Consider the following 21,134-nt stretch of genomic DNA (forward strand, 5'->3'; position numbering starts at 1 on the left):
GACTGTTAGAGAGCCCTCTGAGCGCAGCCCTCTGAGCGCAGTCTGCATGTCCAGCGCTTGTAGTCATCTATACAGTCCATCTAGTCAATTGAGCTTCAATCGGCCTTGAAAAGCTTACCATCTCACTTTCGTCTCTTCTGGTCACCATCCGATATCTTCAATTCTCCTCGTTGAGAGAACAGAGTCCGTCAACACCCGCAAGTGAGGCTTCCCAAGCATGGCATCCACAAGCTATCATCAAGATGTCAATCAATTATCTCGCGATGATATGAACGACTATTCAATCGATTTTCCTGAGTCCAGCTTCCAGTTGCCACAATCTCATGAGAACGGTCTCAACTTCTACTCTTTCGGGAATCCGTCAGATGGGCACAGTGGAGCCAATGGTGTGACGAATTTTGACCTGCCGATCAGCCCGACAATGTCAGTTGGCGATGAAATGTTCTACATTGGCGAGAGGCAAATGCACATCGACCCGGCAACCATGTGGAATGACTCGGAAAAGTTGGATAACTCGGCAAATATTGATATGGCGGCGTCGCTAGCGCTTCCTGGAATATCCAAGGGTTTGTTTGGCATGGATGGTTCGTCAGATCGACACTTTGGCCAGATCACGCCTCCTAGTGAAAGCGAAATCCACAAAGAGAGCAAGCGTGCCGATTCTGGTGTTTGCCCTGAAGTCAAAGCAGAGCCAATCGGTGCCGGTGATGGGACGAAGCAAAACTCTTCCAAAGTAGGAAAATCGACGAAGACCAGAACCATGTCTGGTGGTCGCCGTCGTCAGTCCAAGAGATCCAGGAGTGTCAGCCAGATCATGGACGACGACAGCTCGATGAATGTCGATGGCGATGGTGAAGAAGGTGAGGGCGACGTGAAACGTGAGAAGTACCGCGAGAAGAATAGGGTAGCGGCGGCAAAGTGTCGTGCAAAGAAGAAGGATCATGTAGATCTCCTCGAAGATACGCATCGGACCCAGAGTGTTCTGAACGCTGCACTGAAGCAAAGCGAGAAGAGCTTACGCGACGAGCTCTCGTTTTGGAGAACGCAGGCCTTGCAACACACATTTTGCAATTGTGAGGCGATCCAACAGTACAATTTGCGCAAGGCGCAGAACCTTGCTGCCGAGTCAATACTTGGAAACGCGGTCATCCACCATTTTCCAAGTATGAAGGGCAGCGTCTCAACCGTGCCTTCGCCGACGGTCGACTCTTGCCCTACCCATACTGACAGGCCACAATCCGTCTCGGTTCCTGCAAACTTGTCACCTATGATAGATGCTGCAAATCCTCAGCTGCGACATCAGTCCTATGCCGAGCACGCCAATTATGCAACATATCAGAGTGTTGGTCGAGGATCGATGAGTCATGGTGAAGTACAACACACCCCAGACGCCATGGAACGACCTCGACCGTTGTCAAGTAATGAGGAGCAGGAGCTGAAAGACTTCGTGAACGATCTGACGGAGTAAACGGCGATGTTTGACGTCGACGAAAAGGAAGCGATTTCCATGAGCATGCGGTGGAGTGTGGCTAGGTTCAGCATGTGGTGGTCATCGTTAAAAGAGGCGTATAATGAGGATTGGGATGAAGGAGTTCGAGCGTCATGATACGAATATTGCGGTATCCTCATCATGCGCCATCATCGAGTTGTGTTAGCAGCGTGGTGTTGTCGGTTTGCTGGTGAAGATAACGGTATAATTGGCGTAAATTTGGGCGAATCATGCTTTTTCCGTAGTTGGGACTTGGTACTTTATGAAGCAGAGCAAGGATGGAAGCTATGGTTAGTTGTCGAGCGAAGAGGTGGAAAGGTACATCCGAGTCTTTGAAGGAAAACAAAAGTTACCTAAGGTGTTACGCATTGCCTCATCATCTGGAGGATTTCGTAGTAATGACGATACCTACCTTATCTTTTTTTAGCCGTGTAGGGGACTTCTAGAAGCACAAACTGTGAAGCTCAATTGCCCACGTGCGAAGTAGGCGAAATAGCCCGTTCCCGCGACAGCGACAGGCTCGACAGGTGACAGGTGCACTGACGTTGGAGTCTGTGAGGTAAGGTGAGGTATCTCAGGTTTCACATTTCCCTGGCGGCGGCGGTCCGCTTCCTGGTGTGCATGTGGGATTCTTTCTGCAGTTGTCATAATGATGTCGACCTTGACCATGCCATTGGCTCAAGAAGCCTGGTTCGCTATAAAGCCACGAGTCACTCCCATATCGATCTAGGGGGGTCTTCTTCTGGACCTTCAATGCGAGTCAAACAGACAAGTTGCAAAGGCCCAACAAGGAGGTCAAACATCGAGGACTAATGACCAGCAGCCTAATTATGTACGCCTCATGAATATGAATTAGTGACTCAAACGTGAAGGCGCATAAGGAATCGCTTGTTCTCCTCATTTACTTAGCATCTATTTCCGCCTAGGCGTTTATCCCTTATACAAATCCAGAGCTTTCCTGATCATCTTAACTTTATTAGTGGCCGTATATGTATATACAAGTACGGTGGCTTACATATATGTTCTTTTCCTTCTCTTTTCCTCGTCGCTTCTCGCTCTGGCAGTCCTGGGTCACGGCACAGAGAATATTCGGCATGATGTTGGTTTAGTCTTTCCTGCACAGACTTGAGTGTATCTGTACACCAGTCAAGTCGACGTGCGGTGAATCGACACTTGTGATCGTCGCGCCTAGACGATGGTTTTGTTCGATAGACTTGATTGTGCCAGTGTCCAACACATCTCAGGGTGTTCACGCAGGCCTACAAGCAGTAGCAGAGGCAGGTCCGGCTGCTCGCGAGAGACCCATTTGTTAGCCACCACGCACATATCGAATTTGCGCCGAGCATATCGAGGTTGAGACGGCATCAATCATGCACCTCGCCAAGTCAGTCGAGTCAACTTCATCAACAGATCAGGCCCCATGAAGGACAGTGATCATGTTCCCTAAGATCACGCACACAAGACTTGACGTTAGGCAGAGGCTGGGCTGCCGTCAGCAGTATCTCTGTACTTATGCAAAGGTCCGATCGTCAGACACTAAACCGTAAACGGGCACAGCGCAATGTAACTTAGGTCTGAATTTTTATAGACGGTGCTTCTGCCCGGCTCCGAAGTCTGAGCGATCGAGTCATCAGAGCACCTTCGTGCGGACCGCCTCTACTAAGTCTATGGACTGTATGGCAGGTGGCTTTAGGTCCTCTCGGATAGCCTGTGGCTTTTCATCAGGCCACTCACGCTTGCGCCCTCTTCTGCTATCATCTCATATCTATCGATCCTGCCAGCGGTATGTTGACCTGGTACTTGGTCTTTTTATGCTCAGAAGGCAGAATGGATCGGCTCGCAGCACATTGATCGATCACGACGGATTTTTTACGAGAGTCACCCACACGCGACGAGATGCTGTACGCCGCTGTGCTGCGCTGCAGGGAGCCATCACATGAAACGATATCAGCCACTTGAACACCGAGTCGGTGCACTTGGATTCCATGTTCCTCCGCAGAGCGAGACCTGTGTCTGATGTCGACGCCTCCGACGGTAATCAAATCTCAATCGATTGCATCTTCCGCGCTTCGCCAATAAATTGCATAAGCCACCCGTGGACTGAACGCATCATGCTCCTACTGCGACATACACACACTCCTGCTCGAGAAGAAGGTACACTATACGGGCTGGTTGGTTTTGCAAGAAGCACTTGAAGGAGCTGGCGTGCTGTTTTCGTGCTTTTCCCGTGCGCGAAACTTGGTCACAATCTACGGCTGTCGTCGGAACACAGGTGCGCCAACCTTCACATCGCGCGATCACATGCTGCGTTACGCTCGCTTGACACATATGGTAAAGCAGCATAAGCTCGCAAATGGTGCACAGTATTCTGGTTGGGCAACATGGGCATAGTGACAGAGACATTGACCTGTTCGCTTCTCGAGGTGCCGAGGACCTTATGAACTCTACGAGCTAGGATATACACATAAACTGGGTAAATGTGGTCATCTATCCTCTGGGCATGCGATCACATGTGCCGTGGGCTCCATCTTCGGTGTCGGTCTCAACTCCGGTGGTGTCAAGGTAAGTTTCGCACTCCTGAAATGGGGTCACTCGGAACGTTTACATCGAAGTCTCAGATGGTCTTTCTCCTTCGTGAGAGGGTACAAGCGCCCAGACAGACTCGGAACAGAGCAAGGTTATGTTCGTGTCGCCATGTTTGTGTGTTGAGAAAGTGACGTGACATGATGGTGGTGAGATGAACGGATCTCGTGAGACCACCCTCAAAGGGAGCAATACCTAACTGTTTGCCTTGTGTGTACTGGCAACATGCTCCCTTCCTTCACCAAATTATCGTAGAAATAAATGTATATTTTGTCGATGTTCGACGTGAATGTCACCTTCGGACTTTTTGTTTGAACAGAGCTCGCGCATCACTAAGCTATCGTCCGTCTACATATCTTTTGCTGGTCAAAACCAGCCTTGTTAGTCGTGAACATGCTGACCTAGGTCGAACATGGATACATGGATACATGGACATGGACTTTTATTACTCGTACATGGTATGGGAAGACACAAGCGGTTCGACGGAACGCAGTCATATCAGAAGACAAGTGAGTGATTGCATCCATACAACACCTGAACACCTTGTACTGTGCAAAGCAATAGGCGAGTGGCCATACTAAATGCTGTCCAATGGCAAAACAAGGACAGGGTTAGCCTCGAGAGAAGCATGTGAACATCCGGGGTAGTCGCGGAGATACGGAGGTAACGTACTTGTAACAGGAAGGCAGGGGGCGGTCAGCCTGATTGAGACTCCTTCCACCTCGTCCATTACCATATTGATCATTACCAATTCTCTCCTCCGACTCCATCCTTGATCTTCTGCATCTGCCATTGGCTGTCATTGTCGCCTGTCGCTTAACTTTCATGTTTCATACAGCCAGTTACTCGACAGTGTAGTCCCGTCCCATCAGGCTGCGAGTGGAAGGAAGGTACAGAAAGTACATCAGTCGCGCGACCATGTCGCTGAAGGGCCCAACTGTGAAGCGCATCCGTCAGTTCCCTTCTTCTCATATTCCTGATCCAGTTCCTATCCTCGTTGATGTCCAAGTCGAGTCTAACAGAAGCACAGTCAAAGAAGCCGCCGAGCTGTCCCAGAACCCCTCCCCAGACTACCACGCCGCTCCCCTCGACGACTCGGACCTTTACACCTGGCACTTCACAATTCGCGGACCACCTGCGCCATCTCCACTGGCCACAGGCATCTACCATGGACAAATCACCTTGCCGCCCTCGTATCCTCTCAAACCGCCCAACTTCCGCTTCTTGACGCCCTCGGGGCGCTTCGAGCCGAACCGTGAGATCTGTCTCAGCATCTCTGGTCATCACGAGGAGAGCTGGCAGCCGGCATGGGGCATACGGACGGCGCTGGTCGCTATACGCGCATTTATGGATTCTGATGCTGGGGGCCAGGTGGGAGGCATGAGCGCGGCGGATAGCGTCAAGAGGAAACTGGCGGGAGAAAGCAAAGGGTGGAAGTGCAGGGCGTGTGGATCACAGAGCAACGAGGAGATATTGCGGAAGCACGAAGAAGAGGTCAGGGAGATTCTGGGGGCAGAGAGCGAGGAGCGAGAGGCGAAGAGGAGGGAAGAGGAGGAGAAGCTTGCGAAGGAGATGGGATTCGCCGCCAAGTCGCCACAGCAGCAACAAGACAAGGACAGCGAGGTCGTTGGGGATCCAGAGATCGGATCGTTGGCTTCTGGAACATCACGAGACAAGCCAGCATCAGCTGTAGCCCAGGCAGCAGTGCCAACAACAACGACGACATCTACACCAGTGACGCAGCCTCCCTCTCCTCCTGCTTCATTATCAATGCAGCAGCAACAACAACAACAACAGCGAGCGATACGACAGCAACAAGCACAAGCCCCAGCAGCGCGCCACTCGCACGACGTGTGGTTGGACAGAGCCATCATCGGGATTGTCGTTGCGATAGTGGTGATGCTGATACGACGATTTCACTGAAGTGGAGTCCGGTCGCTTTTATGCTGTGTATGTCTCGAGGAGTTTGAATCAGAGGCGGGACCTCGGTTTCTGTCATTTCACGGGATCGGGTTTTATACAAGCAGACGCGGTTTTCTTTGCAGGAGTCTGGTGTTTCCCTCTTTATAGATATACATATACCTCTGATGTGAACCTTTCATTATTTGTTTTGACGCAGGATATCGACAGGGGGACAAGGGGAGGAGGAGGTGGTTAATTGAATGGAAATCACCATGGTGGCTGTATCAGATCCACTAGACAAGAGAAGGAAATGTGCAGTATATGTAAGCAAGCATGGCCCCCCCCCGTTTCCCCGTATACTCGTACATTTGCCTATCAATCATCACTCATATTTCTTCCATCTCAAATCCTCACGATATCAACCCTAGCCCTCTCATAGACCTCATGCCTCAACAACTTCTCTCCTTCCCTCTCCTCCTCCCTGACCTCTCTCCTCTTGACCACGACCCTGGCCCACGTGCCCGCGCCTCGCTTTTTCGAGAGGAAGCCAGGATTCACAACCATGACGCCGTCGACGACCTTGGCGAACGGCGTCAGAGCAGAGGGCAAGATCAGCAGGTCCGGCACGACGTTCAACATGTCGCCGAGTTTGAGGTATGAGATGTCGAGGGAGGCAGCTATACTCAGGCCACCTTTTCCCGCCGACGACGAGGAGTCGGAGTTGTCATCGTCGCCACGACGAGGCAGAGGCGGAAAGACAGGAAAGAAATGTCTCTGATCGATGACGTTGGCGCTCAGCGCAGCGAGGGTGTCGCCTGCGGCGAACCTGGCCGACGAGCTCACGACGCGCTGCCGCTGCATTTCGTAGAGCACGTCTTCGGAGCTAACCCCGACCAAAACCTCGTTGATGGACAGCATGATGGGGTTCGTGACGCACAGCACTTGTCGGGGAAGTCCGAGGTCTCGGCGCAGGAACTTGTCTTGCGGCCACGAGACGTGCTTGGATATGGCGTCTCGCACGGACGGGACCAGGATGACGGTCATGGACGGCACGCGCTGGATCAGGCGGTGCAAGGGGGGCGAAACGAGGGCGCGGAAGACGTCCGTCATGGTCGCGTTGTCTGGCGAGGAAAGGAAGTCGTCGGGCAGGGACACGTCTCCTGAGGCGATGAGCGGGTGTTCGAGGTCTAGGAAGGGCCCGGTCAGGATCAGCACGTCGGCGACGCATCCGGCGGCTTTGGAGCATATCTCTTCGAGCGCGTCGTACGAGAGGTCGCTTTCGGTCGTGTAGGGTCCTGAGGCGATGGATATGCTCAGTGGACGAGGGACGTCGTCGTCGGAGTCTGACGCTGATGAGAGACGTGCATTGTGCACCTCGAGATCAGCGGGGGAGGTGGCCGGCAGCTGCAGGCGTGGCAAGGTCAAGACTTCGCTGACGGAAAAGTATTCGCCTGAGGCGTTGATGCCCTTGAGCGCGACGATTTTGCCGGGGAAAAAGTCGAATTGCTGCTTGTCCATACGTAAGGGTACGCGTAGGCCGGCGCCCATTCGTCTGCTGGTCTCGAGGACCATTGACGCCGCGTTCAGTTTGCCCTCGGGCGCATCGCACGCTATTCTCCCGACCGCAATGATCTCGGCCGTGCTCTCTGCCGCCGGATTGCCAAAGGCCGACTCGGGGAAGCGGTGATGTTGCCTGACGAGGTCGGTGAACTCGTCGATGCGGTCGTCGAGGATCTCGGATGCTTCTGATAGCTTCATGGCCATTGGTTTGTAGGCGAACTTGGGCATCTCCGTGTTGGCTTTCAGCTTGACTCGCGCCTCAGTGCTGGCTTCTGCCGGGGCTTCGGCCAAGGGGATGTGGCCGTTCAGCTGTTCGACGATCTGACCGGGGTCTTTTCTGTCTGCGAATGATGTGCCTTTTGCAATGGACTCGACGTTGGGGGTTCGCTGCTCGCCTGGCGAACTCGTTGTCTTGACTTTGCTGGCTTTGGCCGAGGGCGTCTCGAAGTTGTTGCGTCTCTTCCCTGCCGCGCTCTTTGACACCGGTGTGCCCGTCACCAGACTGTCGAGACTAGATTCACACCATCAGCATGACCTCAGTAGAGAAGACCAGCAGAGGAGCAAAGAACATACACTCCGAAGACGTCCCCAGTATTCGCATTCCTCGGCGTGGCATTGACGTTTCTCTTGCTCGCACTCTGCAAGTGGACTCTCCCCCTCGACTCCCTCTCCAACGCATCCTGGAGATCCTTCTTGAAGTCTCGCACCGTCTTGTAGTCCACGCGACTGTTCTCCCCGCCCATCTTCAGGCTGTACGCCTCCCATTTGAAGAACAGCTCCTGCGGCGACAGCGAGTGGACGCGCACGAGTGACTGCAGCTCGCCGAGGACATCTTGCGGCAGAGGCGCATTGGGTAAGGCGAACAGTTCGTTGATCTCGTCTGTGACTTCTGCCATTGCGTGTCTGTGTCTGTGTATGTGTATGTGTATGTGTATGTGTGGTCGATATGTAATATGTTGTCATGCAAGACGGGAATAGTTGTTCGTCTTTTCCAGAAGACGCGCCGGTGACGCGACATGACGCGCCAAGCCCTCGCGTTGGAATCGGGGCACTTCGACACCCATTCAGGGACTGGCGGGGGACGGACCAATAGACTCCCGTCCGCCGAGCCGACACGCGGGACAACGTTGGGACCCCTGTTCTTGACCCACCTAGCAATCATTAGGTTATTGCATAAACCTTGTACGAAGCAGATACAGCGCCATCATAGGCTCGAGTTCACATGCATCCTCCAAGAGATCAAGAAGATCACCAAAAGATGATGCACAATCATGCCATGTCCACTCTCGGAAGGCTGGGCGCACCCTAGGCCAAGGCCAAGGCCAAGGCAGAGAGCGGCATCGGATTGCGCCGCTCGCTCGCTCCCTTTTTTCTAACTTGTACAGGGAGGGACGGGCGTTGTATCTTGCTGTATCGTCTGTCAGTAGTAGTAGTAGTAGTAGTAGTAGTAGTAGTAGCTTGCCTCATTGTACAGTACAGTAGATGTACCAGTGACGAGGGAGGAAGAGAGAGAGATTCACTCGTTTTGCAATCAAGCTTGTCTTATAAAATACTCGTAATAACCTCGCTCTCGACACTGTATTATACCCTGCCTCCCGTACCTTGGGATTGATAGTCCACTCTGCTCTCTCTCTCGCTCCCTCTCCTACACCGGATCCCGTGTCCTCAGGCCTTCAATCTCCTAGCCCGTCTTCTTTTCCTTTTTGTCCCTCCCTTCTCTCCTTCCACCCCCGGACCATCTTCCAAAGCATCTGTATATCACGCATACTCCCGACAGCTTTTCCTTGCTACATACAACACAGATGGCCAACGTCGCAGATGCCGTACCGGCGCCCGTCGACAGTGTTCAGGATTCCAGATCAAGCAGCAAGCCTGCCTCCATCACTTCTACTCAGAAACAAAGCCCTCCCACCCCGGAAGAATATGCCCCCAAGGGCGCCGTCCGCACCCCCATCCTGGTCCCGGTGCCGACTTGTAAACCCGCCATCATCGCGCCCCTGACCGCGGACCAGCAAGCCAAATACTCGCAGGTCTTCGCTACCGTGTCGAATTGGACCACCATTCCCAGCACGACGGACAAGCATGCCACCAACGAGCCCATCACCGACAACGAGCGCATGTTCCTGACCCGCGAGTGTCTGCTCCGATATCTGCGTGCGACCAAGTGGAAAGTCCCGGACGCCCTGCACAGGCTGCAGAGCACGCTCTCGTGGCGACGCGAGTACGGCGCCGACACCTTCACCGCAGACTACATCTCGCCGGAGAACGAGACCGGCAAGCAAGTCGTCATCGGCTACGACGTCAATGCCCGTCCCTGCCTCTATCTCAATCCCGCCAAGCAGAACACGAAAATGAGCGACCGTCAAATACACCACCTTTCCTTCATGTTGGATCGCGTGCTCGACATGCTTCCCCCGGGCCAGGAGACGACGTGTCTCCTCATCAACTTCAAGGGCGCCGCCAGCGGCAACGTGCCCAGCGTCGCCCAGGCAAGAGCTGTGCTGAACATTCTACAAAACCACAACCCCGAGAGACTCGGACGCGCGCTCATCTCACAACGTGAGTTTTTTTGTTTTTGTTTATATGTACAAACAAAGACACAGCTAACTTTGACCAAACAGTGCCCTGGTACGTCAGCACCTTCTTCAAGCTCATCTCACCCTTCATCGACCCCGTCACCAAGGAAAAGATGAAGTTCAACGAGGACCTGCGCAAATACGTGCCCCCGGAGCAACTCTGGAAGGAGAGCGGCGGCGATCTCGAGTTCGAATACGACCACGCCAAGTACTGGCCCGCTCTGAACGCAGAGTGCGACAAGCGAAGAGCGGCATACAAGCAGCGCTGGGTCGAGGCCGGCCAGAAGATCGGCGAGTACGAAGAGTACCTTCGCGGCGGAGACCATAAACCCCTGAGGGACATTGTCGTCGAGGCGGAGAAGGCCACCGCTGCGGCCGAGGACGGCACCCCGGACATTGCCCAGTTGAAGGTTTAAATACAACACGCAGGAAAACGCTTTGCAGGCCAGAGCTGAGCGGGGAGCCCATCAAAAGATGTGCAGGAAGAGTGGCATTTGTGTCAAACGAACTGGGTAGGCACACACCGATTGAGCGGCAGCCTCGGTGCTGTCCTGTACATGTAGACAGAGAGGCGTATACGATACAAACAAGGCGCGATGATGCCTCTGATTCCGTCGTCCTCGAACGTGTGATCATCGTCAGTCCACGGAAACTACAAAGCTACAGATAACCATCATACATAAAAACAAATACTCTCAACCACGGAACATCCAACCAAGTCCTGCATACGAGGCCGGCCAGACGATCAATCAATCAATCCATCATCCCATTTCCGACTATCCACTCAAACCTCGCATTCAGACAGTCTGACATGAAACCAGCCCGAACAGGACACCGCATGATCACAGTACAAATCGAGACAATCCATATATATGAACAATATCGCGGCCCTGTGTACAGTATGCCATGCCTCCGTGCGGCCACTAACCAGGAGGTACAAGTAGTGTAGTGTAATCGATAAAGCCCCCGGCGTCCGGTGTCCGGTGTCCGGTGTCCGGGCTCGCGCTATCTGGCTGGTTGGCCGCAAGGCCTCGGTAGATACTGCCCAAGGTAAGGTAAGGTAGGTAAGGTACCGCTTCGCCCAGAAATCAAGATGCTGCATCGCATCGCGAGCAAGCTGCACCCCGCCCTGGTCGTCGTCGCAGCAGTCATCTCAAAACTCCACCTACCTTCTTTCTAGTATCATCGTTATCGTGAATGAGAACCACAGGACACCCGCTGCTCGCAAGTGTAATATCACAGACAGAAGGACGTTCATTCACCGACCGGTCAGCCTGCCTTGGTACGATGCACGTCTCTGTGTCTCCGTGATGATCAATGTCCACGGAGTCACGGCACTCTTGCTATTGACACCTTGTATAAGGTACCTACCTTACGCCGCCGCGTGTACTCGTACGCGCATGGATTCGCTATGCGGTCGGTGGGCGCTGCTACGGTGTGAAGTGCGGTGGGGGTGAACAGAGGAATTGACAGATTAATTGCACGACTCACGCTACCTACCTACTGTATCTCGGTCCAGGGCGTGGCTCTGTAGTCCTCTATGCCTCTCTCTCGCCATCACACTATCTTCTACGTACCATACTATATCTACTTTTTCCCTTCTCGCTAAGGTGTGACGAAGGTGGCCCACGCCCGTGCACCCGAGTTTTGGCCTGACCCCGTCCCCCGATGGGCTTTAAACCTTGGAATCCCATGTTTGCCAAGGGTGGCCAAGGTGTACGTGATGCGTTACGGGTACGGGGGCATGGAGAGTCCGGTAAAGCTTTGCTTGCCTTGAAAAACAAAAGGCAGACACTACTCTGTGGCTGTCGTAATATTTGTATGGCATGTAGAGAAAGAAGCCGACCACTTTTGGTCAGTACGTCTTTGCCCGGCAGCATTGCATGCAATCTGCTCTGGGATCGCGGAAAAGCAAGGCTATTATACGAGTTACATCATGCAGGCGGGGGAGGTGCCCCCCCCCCCCCAGGTGGTTCACTTTAAATGGTAAGAAAACATTACCTCAACCGATCAGCCGTAAGTCTATCTTGGCACTAAGATAATCATCACCACTCTCACCTTGGCACCACCAGCCCATTGCCTCTCTACCTTGCCTTTCTGTACTGCTACCTCCCAAGCATTGATTTCACTATCCTTTTTTTTTCTTGTTTTTCCCCGTCTTGTCTGTTCAAGAGTCGACCTTTTAGACTTCAGCACCACGTTCGCTCGACCTCACCGGTGGCTATATTCTGTGATTTGCAATTGTATAAACAAAGCAGCCCATTACTCCGCCAAGAAAGACTCTCCGCGCCTTCACTCTGTGTCTCTCCCCCGCCTCCAATAACCCTTCTCCGGGAAACTTCTACGGTACCGCCATTCTCTGGCAGGCAGGAGCGGCGACTGGGCGCATCCACAGCACTGTATGAGCTGGATAGAGCATACATCGACTGCGCTCTCTGCCGCGAATTGGGACGATAGACCGCTCAACTAGAGCAACATTCGCTCATGTGCGAAAAGAAAAAAGAAAAGCAATATAACGATATTTACACTCAAAATCAACAGAAACGTCGACGACCCCTCTCAAAGTCTGGATCTTGGGTTTCCTGTCGTTGCGCTGTTCTGGTGTCGTTCTGCTTGTTGTAGAAACAAAAGGTAATTGTACCTAGAATAAATACCCACCACCACCACCACCACCACCACCATGGCTTGGGATCATTTAGCCATCAACCGACCGCATCTGGTCTACATCATCCTGGGAGGCTTCACCAGTCTTTTCATGTTGTGTTCCTCAGTCATCAAAGAAAGATTATACATTGGCGAAGCCACGGTAGCCACCATTTGTGGTATCATTTTCGGTCCACATGCCGCCGACCTGATAGATCCAGGTACATGGGGAAACACTGACCAAATCACGCTTGAGTTCGCCCGCATTGTTCTCGTTGTGCAATGTTTCGCCGTCGGAGTCGAGTTGCCAAAGGCTTACATGGAACGGCACTGGCGGTCTGTCACCTTCCTCCTTATTCCCGTCATGACCTTCGGCTGGCTCATCACCAGTCTTTTCATCTGGGCTCTCATCCCCCCACTCAATTGGCTCGACAGTTTGTGCGTCGCTGCTTGTGTCACCGCCACTGATCCCGTCCTCGCCTCGTCTGTCGTTGGTAAGGGCAAGTTCGCCAAGCGTGTACCAAAGCATTTGCGAGACTTGCTATCGGCCGAGTCCGGGTGCAACGACGGCATGGCCTTTCCCTTCGTCTACCTTCCCCTTTACATCATCCGTTACCGTCACGAGCCTCATGAGGTCGCACTCGAATGGATCTGTGTCACCATCTTGTACGAGTGTGTCTTCGGTGCGGTATACGGCTTCTTGGTCGGCTACATTGCTCGACGCTTGATCAGACTTGCTCACGAAAAGGACATCATCGATAGGGAATCGTTCCTGGTGTTTTACTTTGTTCTCGCTCTCTTCTGCGCTGGTTCAGGAAGTATTTTGGGTGTTGATGATTTGCTCGTCGGTTTTGCTTGTGGTGTCGGCTTCAGTAATGATGGTTGGTTCACTGAGAAGACCGAAGAGTCTCACGTCTCCAACGTCATCGATTTGCTCATCAATTTGGCCTTTTTCGTTTACTTTGGAACCATCATCCCATGGCCCCAGTTCAACTCGGACATTCTTGGTCTCAACGCCTGGAGACTCGTCGTCCTCGGTATCTTGGTCGTTCTGTTCCGTCGCATACCGATCATGATGGTGTTGAAGCCCGTCATTCCAGACATCAAGACATGGAGAGAGGCTCTTTTCGCTGGTCACTTTGGCCCGATCGGAGTAGGCGCCATCTTCGTCGCCATCCTCGCGAGGGCTGAGCTAGAGACTGATTCCACCACTCCCTTGGCTGAGCTCCCTGAGCCCGGCTTCGAACATCTCAACATCATCGAACTCATCTGGCCTATCACGACGTTCCTTGTTATTGTGTCTATAGTGGTCCATGGCTCCTCTATCGCGGTCTTCACGCTCGGAAAACGAATCAACACTCTGACCTTGACCATGTCCTACACACAAGCCAACGAGGAAGGCCCATCCTGGATGGACAGACTACCTCGTATCCAATCGAGATCGAAGACCTCCATGTCCTTGAGACGGCCAGACGATACGGAATCCTCAATCGATGAAAAGAATGACTTCCCTGGAGGCGTGGTGCCCGGAAACTTCTTGCGTCGACAGCCGGTCAATGACTCTCCTTATGGAACAGGAAATCGAAGGAAGTCGCGCAAGTCCAGCCATTACGGAGGACCCATCAGTCAATCTGCTATTGCTCCTCAACGGAACAACACGGACAGCGGCGATGACAGGCCAGGAATCGGTCCCCGAGCCGACTCTGAAGCAGAGACTGATAGACCTATGCGTAGGCCGATGGCAGCCAAGAACGAGGAACAGGACGATGCCGACGAAGAAGGCGAGATGGAAGGCGAGGTCTATGAGGAGGGTAATGACACTGTTTACGAGGACGAAGAGGGTAATGTCCTCGGCGTGGAGGAAGCCAAAAAGGGTCAGTCGGATGCTCAGAGACAGCAGCATGAGGCAAGGAAGGGTCACAGATTAATGGAGCAGCACGACGTACATCACGGTGTCGCCTGGGACAAAGAAGACCCTCACGAGGACACAGGAGACAGGGTGGAAAAGGCCGGCGAAGGTGCTCTGTCGGGTCTCGCTCACCCGCAAAAGGAATGGAAAAAGATGATGAAGGGACACTTTGGCGGCCTTCGCCAGAGTGAGGACCACCAGGCCGCAAAGCCCAAGTCGACAGAGAAACCACCGCGTGCAGCTGCCCGTGCCTACCAATTCGGCAACACCATCATCGTTGAAGACGAAGACGGCGAGGTCTTGAAGAAATACGACATCCCTGCACAACCCAAGAAGGAAAAGGCCGAGGGTGCCAACACAGGTGGACAATCGACCAGACAAAAAATCACAAGGATGGGCACGTTCGGTCTGTCAGGCAAGGGCGAGACAAAAGCCGAGCCTGGCTCGGCCGAAGCAACAAAGGCGACGGCCGAGGGCGAGAAGAAGAAAAAGAAGCGTCAGGAGGAGGACGAGGCGGACGACGCTCGCCTACGCTTCACCGTCGGTGCCGGAGGTCGCAGGATGAGCAAGCAAGAGTTCATCCGCCAAGTGTCACAGCTAGACCCCAAAGCGCGAGCCAAGCTCATCGAGCAGAGTGACGTGCCCGAAGCACTCAAAGACCAAGCGCGCGAAGACGCAAGTCAAGGCCGCCGTCCGAGCGCGCAGAAGTTCGAAAGCCACCTCGACCGTAAAATGCCCGAGCTGCAAGACTTCGGACCCATGCCCGAGAGCAGCGAAGAAAGCAGCGAAGGAGCAGCCGTGACGCGGGTGGCGAGCCACGAAAGCGGCGGCGGACCAGAAGGGTTGACACTGATCGACTCCAATGACAACAACATCCCCTTCCACGAGGGCCACAACCAAGAAGCGCCAGACCACCCATCATACAACATCCGAGGCGACCTCGCGCGCCGCGAAACAGCAGCGGAGCGACGCCGCCGCGAAGCCCGAGCCCGCAACCAACAACAGCAACAAACCCAACGCCGCCAACTCTCTCCTTCTCCAACCCGCGTATCCCCCCAAGAATACGAAGAAGACAGCGAAGACGACGGCACGGAGCGTGTGGTACCTCCGCCCCAACGCTCCACCGGCGCCAAAATCAGCAACAACACCAACGACCGCCGCTTCGAGTCGGACAACGAGGGCGAAACCGCCGCTGAGCGAAGACGCAGAGAGGGCGCCCTGGGCCTCAGTAAAGAAGAGTCCGACAGCGACGACGACGACAACAACGGGCCCAGACAGGTGCCGCAGTCCATCAGGTTCGCGGAGCCCGAGAGGCCTGGCCCGGCGGCGCAGAGGTCGAATGGGAAGTTGAGGTGGGGCACTGATCGACGGGGTTGATTTTTTTTATTCTTCTTGTCTATTTTTCCCGCTGCGGCTTCTCGTCGACGTCTTTCATACACGAGACAAAGACGGAAAAAGGATGCCGTAGAGGCAGGCATGTGATTTACATCATCCATCCATCCATCCATCCATCCATCCATCCATCCATCCATCAAATGACGACGACGATGATGTCGATGAGCGATGAGCGATGAAAGTAAGTGGATAGTGGATGGAACGAACGGATGAATAAACAAACACACGCTCGGACTCGCGATCGATCTCGAGAGGAGTATGACGAGGAGAGGAGAGAAAGAGAGAGACAGAGAGAGAGATGACAAACTTGTACATAGCCCCCCCCCCCCAACCATACAATAACACTTTATATTGTCCATAATGCATATACAATTCTCTATAAATGAAAGACAATCCTTGATCCTTGCCTTGGCTTGATGTTGATATCCGTTCGTTATGACCACTCCTTAGACTACATTATAGACTACTCCATGGACTACATCATAGACTACATCATAGACTACTCCATAGACTAGACTCGAAGATATAAGTGTATTGTAGGCCGATATTGTATGCGAGCATGCCTCTGTGTTTCAATAATATCGGGCAGTATAACGGAGGGCGGATCTAGATAGAGAGACAGGCGAAAGGGCTGACTGCACTGTACATACAGTAGTTTAGATCCGAGAAGATCAAACTTCAGATACTACCCCCGGCAATCTACTCATCATGACTCTGCCATCTTTGAACACAACCAAAGGACCGCCTCTTCCTTCTCCCCCTGCTCCACCAGAAGAAGAAGAATCCAGCACCGCAACATCCACACACGGATTCCTTTCCAACACGATCAAATCCGCGCAAAACCCAACCTCGACCCTCCCAAGCCTATGCTCCATTCTCAACAACCTGGCCGCATTGACAGTCGCGCTCTGCAGGACCTTAAGCGACGACAGCACCTGTGCACGCAACGAAAACTCGCGCGTCTGACGCACTTGGAGCGCGCCTAGCAGGTCGGTGCCGAAGCACATCATCACGCCTGCCTCGTCTGCGAGTCGGAGGCTTTCGAGGCCCGCGCGCAGGACTGGGGTGTTTTTCGCTGCGTTGCCGGGGGGCAGGAAGCCCGCGAAGTCCGGCGAGGCCATCGTGTCGTACGTGACTAGTGTCGGGGTCAGGAAGACGTTCTTGGATGCCATGAGGTGCGCCGTGGGCTCGTCGATGAGGTTGCCGTGCTCGATGGCGCCGACGCCGTGCCGGATCGCTTGCGTGATCGCTGCCGGCGTGTATGCGTGTGCGCTGACGTAGGTGTTTGCCGCCTGCGCGACGCTGGTCAGGGATGTGATCTCCGCGGCTGTGTACTGCGTTGCGGTCAGCGTGTCCGTGGGCGAGGCTACGCCGCCGCTGCACATGATCTTGATGAAGTCGGCGCCTTGACGCAGTTGGGAGCGCGCGGCGCGGAGACAGGCGTCTGCGCCGTCTGCAATGTTGCCTACGTCTCCTGAGGAGGAGGAGGAGGAGGCGAAGTGGCTGCAGCTGCATCCCTCGTAGTCGGGCGTCTTGGAGGATCGTCTGTCTCCATGCCCGCCGGTTTGGCTTATGGCGTGGCAGGAAATGAACATGCGAGGCCCGGGGTGTAGGTTCTCGGACACGGCTTCTTTGAGAGCAAAACTTGCTCCACCGCAGTCTCTTATCGTTGTGAAGCCGCGGTGGAGCATCTGCTTCAGCAGCCATGGTTGTCGAAGCAGAGCTGTAGTCGGGTCTTGTGACATGGTTGCTGCTAGTCCATTCTCTCCTGGCGGAGTGGCAACGTGGACGTGACAATCGATCAAACCGGGACAGATGTACCTGCCGCTGAGATCTATTGTGACGCTACCACTGCTGCCAGTGGGAGTGGCTTCGGAACCAGAAGGGTAGACTGCCTTGACCAAGCCATTGGAGAGATGCACGGTTGTGTTCTCTCTGGTAGATCCGTCTTGGGGATCAACGACGGTTGCGTGTGTCAGATAGTAGTCTCTCTGACCTGGTAGAATCCATGGTTTAATCATGCTCTCTATTGACAAGCTTTGTGGTAGTGCTTCAACCCGACGTTTGACCATAATGTGGTTTTATATTATATTACACTATTTGATGGGTATTGTCGACGAGTGAGATCATTGAACATGTATTACAGATTATAAGCAGGAGTGCTCGCGATGCTGCAGCAGGTTATATCGTGTTGTTGCAACAAGGTCCTGTAACCAAGGGCGGACGCCCGTTCATATTCAATAAGGTCGTGAGGTGAAGTCGAGATAGGATATGCTGATTGGCCGCGCCTTCCCGATTTGGAGGTCCGTCGGCGGACGCCCGCATGCAGCCCTATACGCCAACAACAAATATATCGTGAGAGAACCTGACCAACCCACACCATCCAAGGACCCCTATGATATGTATTCCAGAGGTGTGAGCATTCTCCTCTCTTTTATGGTCTTTCCTTCTCTTCGTCTTTCAGAGGCCGATAGGCACTTGTTCCCGCAAGAGGATTTACCTCTGCTTTATGCCAGCATTTTCAATTCGAAAATGAATATATCATGACCATGCGTTGCATTCCATGAGCGGCCTCGGTTCGGTCTTGGGTATATCCACTTGCTTGCTGACCATACTTGCGCATGGCATTGCGGTAATTATCCGGAGTACTCCATTGGGTCTTCCATCGCAGTCGTAGATGGGCCATGTGCCTCCCGGAAAGACGCACTGAAATCATATATCATTACAATCCAAGTTCCAGATCTCGATGTGCTTCACATCATCGAGTGTGGCCGGCCAGACCTCCTTTCTCCATTCCAGGCGTCCGTCATCGTCAGTCCGTTGGACGGCCTTGCCAATGCGGAAGACCCTGTCGCCTATGCCAGCCCATTTCATTCTCGAGTTGAGTGGTATCCTCCAGTAAATTGGGTCGTTGCTGGTCCAGTTCATGGTGTCTCGTAGATCTGAATCTATGGCCATGGCCTTTTCCAGCCACTCGTTGCTGAGTATGCGCAGCGCTGTAACGTTTCTCAAGAAAGGAGCGACCAGGCGCATGGCACCGGGTTCATCTTCAGAAAGTCCAAGACCAAGTTGCTCAAGCTTCGGACACGAACTGACGAGTTCGGCGATTTGAGTGCCCGACAAAGCCCACTGGTTGCTCAGTAGGAGCTTCTTCAAGGAATGTCCGTGCTTGGTGAATAACACATGCAGATACTCTGCACAAAGTGCGACGCCGGCTTGATCTGACGATCTGATGGGCGATTGGGAAATCGACGAGTACGAGCTCACCGATGCCGGTGTCGCAGTCGAGCGAGGCGAGTCAGTCACTAGTGTGGTGCTGCTGCTGGCTCTCTTCATGTGTTGCGATGGCGTATTGACGAAATAAAGCTCTTCCAGTCCTGAGAAGGTGCCGACAATTTTGGCGTGCGATTCCGATGGTTCACTGACTCTGAAGGCCTTGAGATTCTGGAAGACCTTCCCATCAGGAATATTCTTCCAGCTGTCGTCGACAAATATCGTAGCTGCCGCACCACCTGCTCCTCCAAAGCAGTTTATCAGAGCTGTGCTCCGCAACGTATTCGGATCTCCAATCTCTTTCAGGTCACCAGTGTTGATTCCATAGAAATTAGAGAGAGCAAAGTGCTCGAGAGGGATCTTGTATTGAGCTTCCAGACATCTACTAAAGTATGCGCGCAAGTTGATGCTGGGCTCCGCTGCTTCGCGCATGCGGGGGCTCCATTGAAGTCGAAGGATTCTGAGCTGTTTCGAGTGTAACAACAGTAGAGATATGTCGTCGGGATAACAGACTGGATCGATATTGGAGACGCGCAAGTTGCGCAAAGAAGGCAATGGTGGCAGCATGATGATGGGACGAGGATCCCGACATGACGGGAACCTAATGTCCAGTGAAACCAAAGCGTTGCGGGACGCCAGACCTTGATAGATGGTTTTGAGCGGTTTCATGTCCAGTTCCCACCTGTTCACTATCAGTACCGAGTTCTCTGTGCTGGCTAAGTCAAATTACCTGAAAGACTTCAGGTTGACCATCTTGTCTATCGCAGCTCTTAGTGCAATTCCCAGCAGCATCGTGCTGTCCGGCACCCTGCCCACTGTGTACTCGTCTATATGCGCATCCTCCCAAGTACCTGAAATGTGAAAGTCATTTACCAAGGCTGCCGAATTACTTGTAGCAAGGCCATTGAGAGCCATGGTGAATGGACTGCCACTCCCAAACCCTGCCGGTTTGCCATCGATAAATTGTAACTCAGGATATGAACGGAGTGTGACTTTTGTGTATAGTTGCGGGAGAGTCATATAATACATAAGACGACATGTTCGTGTGACTCGCGCAATATCAGCGGTGTCGTCGATCTGGATGCGTGTGGTCAGCAGCCAGGGTCGTGGGACAACGAATGCGACATGGGACTCGCGACCAACTTACATAGCTGATTATGCTCGCAATAACATTTAATGGCAGTGAGAGACCCCTCGCACCTTGCATGCCCGGATGCGTCGATACGGGCGACACAGCAAGGACTTCCGGCGGGACATCTCGTCGCAGTCTATTGTACGTTTTCTCACTGAGTCTCGACACCATGTTACTGGTGTAGGCGGCCGAAGGAACCGTCACATACTGGAAAGAAATATAGCTTGTCGCATGCGACCTGAATAAGTACTGTATATGTGTACGGCAGGGTAGGTCTCACTTCCAGGGTCGCCAAGATTTCTGGCTTGTATTCCTCTGATCCTGAGCGCTTTGTCATAGTACTTTTGCTAACCTTTCTTAGGTGTAGTGTTAGCGAGTGTACCAAGAGGGCATGTGGTCTCGGGATGTCCAGGAGCTCCGTCCCGAAGCATATACGACATCTTCAGATACCTAACAGGACTCAATGTGTCTGCACTCGCCGAGATCGCCTGTCAATTGACCGAGAAGCACTTCGCATAATAACGGCGGAGAGAACGTTGTCCGACTTGGCTTAGTCTTTTGATTGTTCGCTCCAGGGCTGTCTTTTATTCATGTCGGAGTCTCGGGTTTTAGACGCCAGATCCCGCCGACATGCTTCGTCATGACCGAGCCATCAGGTCAACACATCTAGAG

General features: G+C 53.3%; 5 protein-coding genes across 6 annotated transcripts; 3 read left to right on the forward strand and 2 right to left on the reverse strand.

Annotated features, from left to right (window-relative positions):
- Positions 1-4,990: 4,990 nt before the first annotated feature.
- On the forward strand, positions 4,991-5,995 carry AAFC00_000065 (uncharacterized protein; the record flags this gene model as incomplete). 2 transcript variants are annotated; one of them, XM_069346926.1, is made up of 2 exons in its annotated part: positions 4,991-5,024; positions 5,103-5,995. In XM_069346926.1, 2 exons carry the CDS (start codon positions 4,991-4,993, stop codon positions 5,993-5,995), a joined length of 927 nt encoding a protein of 308 aa, XP_069196248.1. The 2 variants fall into 2 exon arrangements, with proteins under 2 accessions (XP_069196248.1, XP_069196249.1); XM_069348370.1 differs by having other exon boundaries at positions 4,991-5,995.
- A 381-nt stretch (positions 5,996-6,376) lies between these two features.
- On the reverse strand, positions 6,377-8,430 carry AAFC00_000066 (uncharacterized protein; the record flags this gene model as incomplete). Its single annotated transcript, XM_069347050.1, has 2 exons — positions 6,377-8,045; positions 8,108-8,430. 2 exons carry the CDS (start codon positions 8,428-8,430, stop codon positions 6,377-6,379), a joined length of 1,992 nt encoding a protein of 663 aa, XP_069196250.1.
- Positions 8,431-9,336: 906 nt separating this feature from the next.
- Positions 9,337-10,526, forward strand: AAFC00_000067 (uncharacterized protein; the record flags this gene model as incomplete). Its single annotated transcript, XM_069347166.1, has 2 exons — positions 9,337-10,093; positions 10,156-10,526. The coding sequence occupies 2 exons, from the start codon at positions 9,337-9,339 to the stop codon at positions 10,524-10,526; spliced, it is 1,128 nt and encodes a 375-aa protein (XP_069196251.1).
- A 2,264-nt stretch (positions 10,527-12,790) lies between these two features.
- On the forward strand, positions 12,791-16,039 carry AAFC00_000068 (uncharacterized protein; the record flags this gene model as incomplete). The annotated part of the gene is made up of 1 exon (XM_069347269.1): positions 12,791-16,039. The coding sequence occupies one exon, from the start codon at positions 12,791-12,793 to the stop codon at positions 16,037-16,039; it is 3,249 nt and encodes a 1,082-aa protein (XP_069196252.1).
- Positions 16,040-18,769: 2,730 nt separating this feature from the next.
- On the reverse strand, positions 18,770-20,633 carry AAFC00_000069 (uncharacterized protein; the record flags this gene model as incomplete). Its single annotated transcript, XM_069347440.1, has 3 exons — positions 18,770-20,012; positions 20,061-20,407; positions 20,478-20,633. 3 exons carry the CDS (start codon positions 20,631-20,633, stop codon positions 18,770-18,772), a joined length of 1,746 nt encoding a protein of 581 aa, XP_069196253.1.
- Positions 20,634-21,134: the final 501 nt, after the last annotated feature.

Source organism: Neodothiora populina (genome assembly GCF_041146345.1).
Source record: "Neodothiora populina strain CPC 39397 chromosome Unknown canker_contig_1, whole genome shotgun sequence".
NCBI lineage: Eukaryota > Fungi > Ascomycota > Dothideomycetes > Dothideales > Dothioraceae > Neodothiora > Neodothiora populina.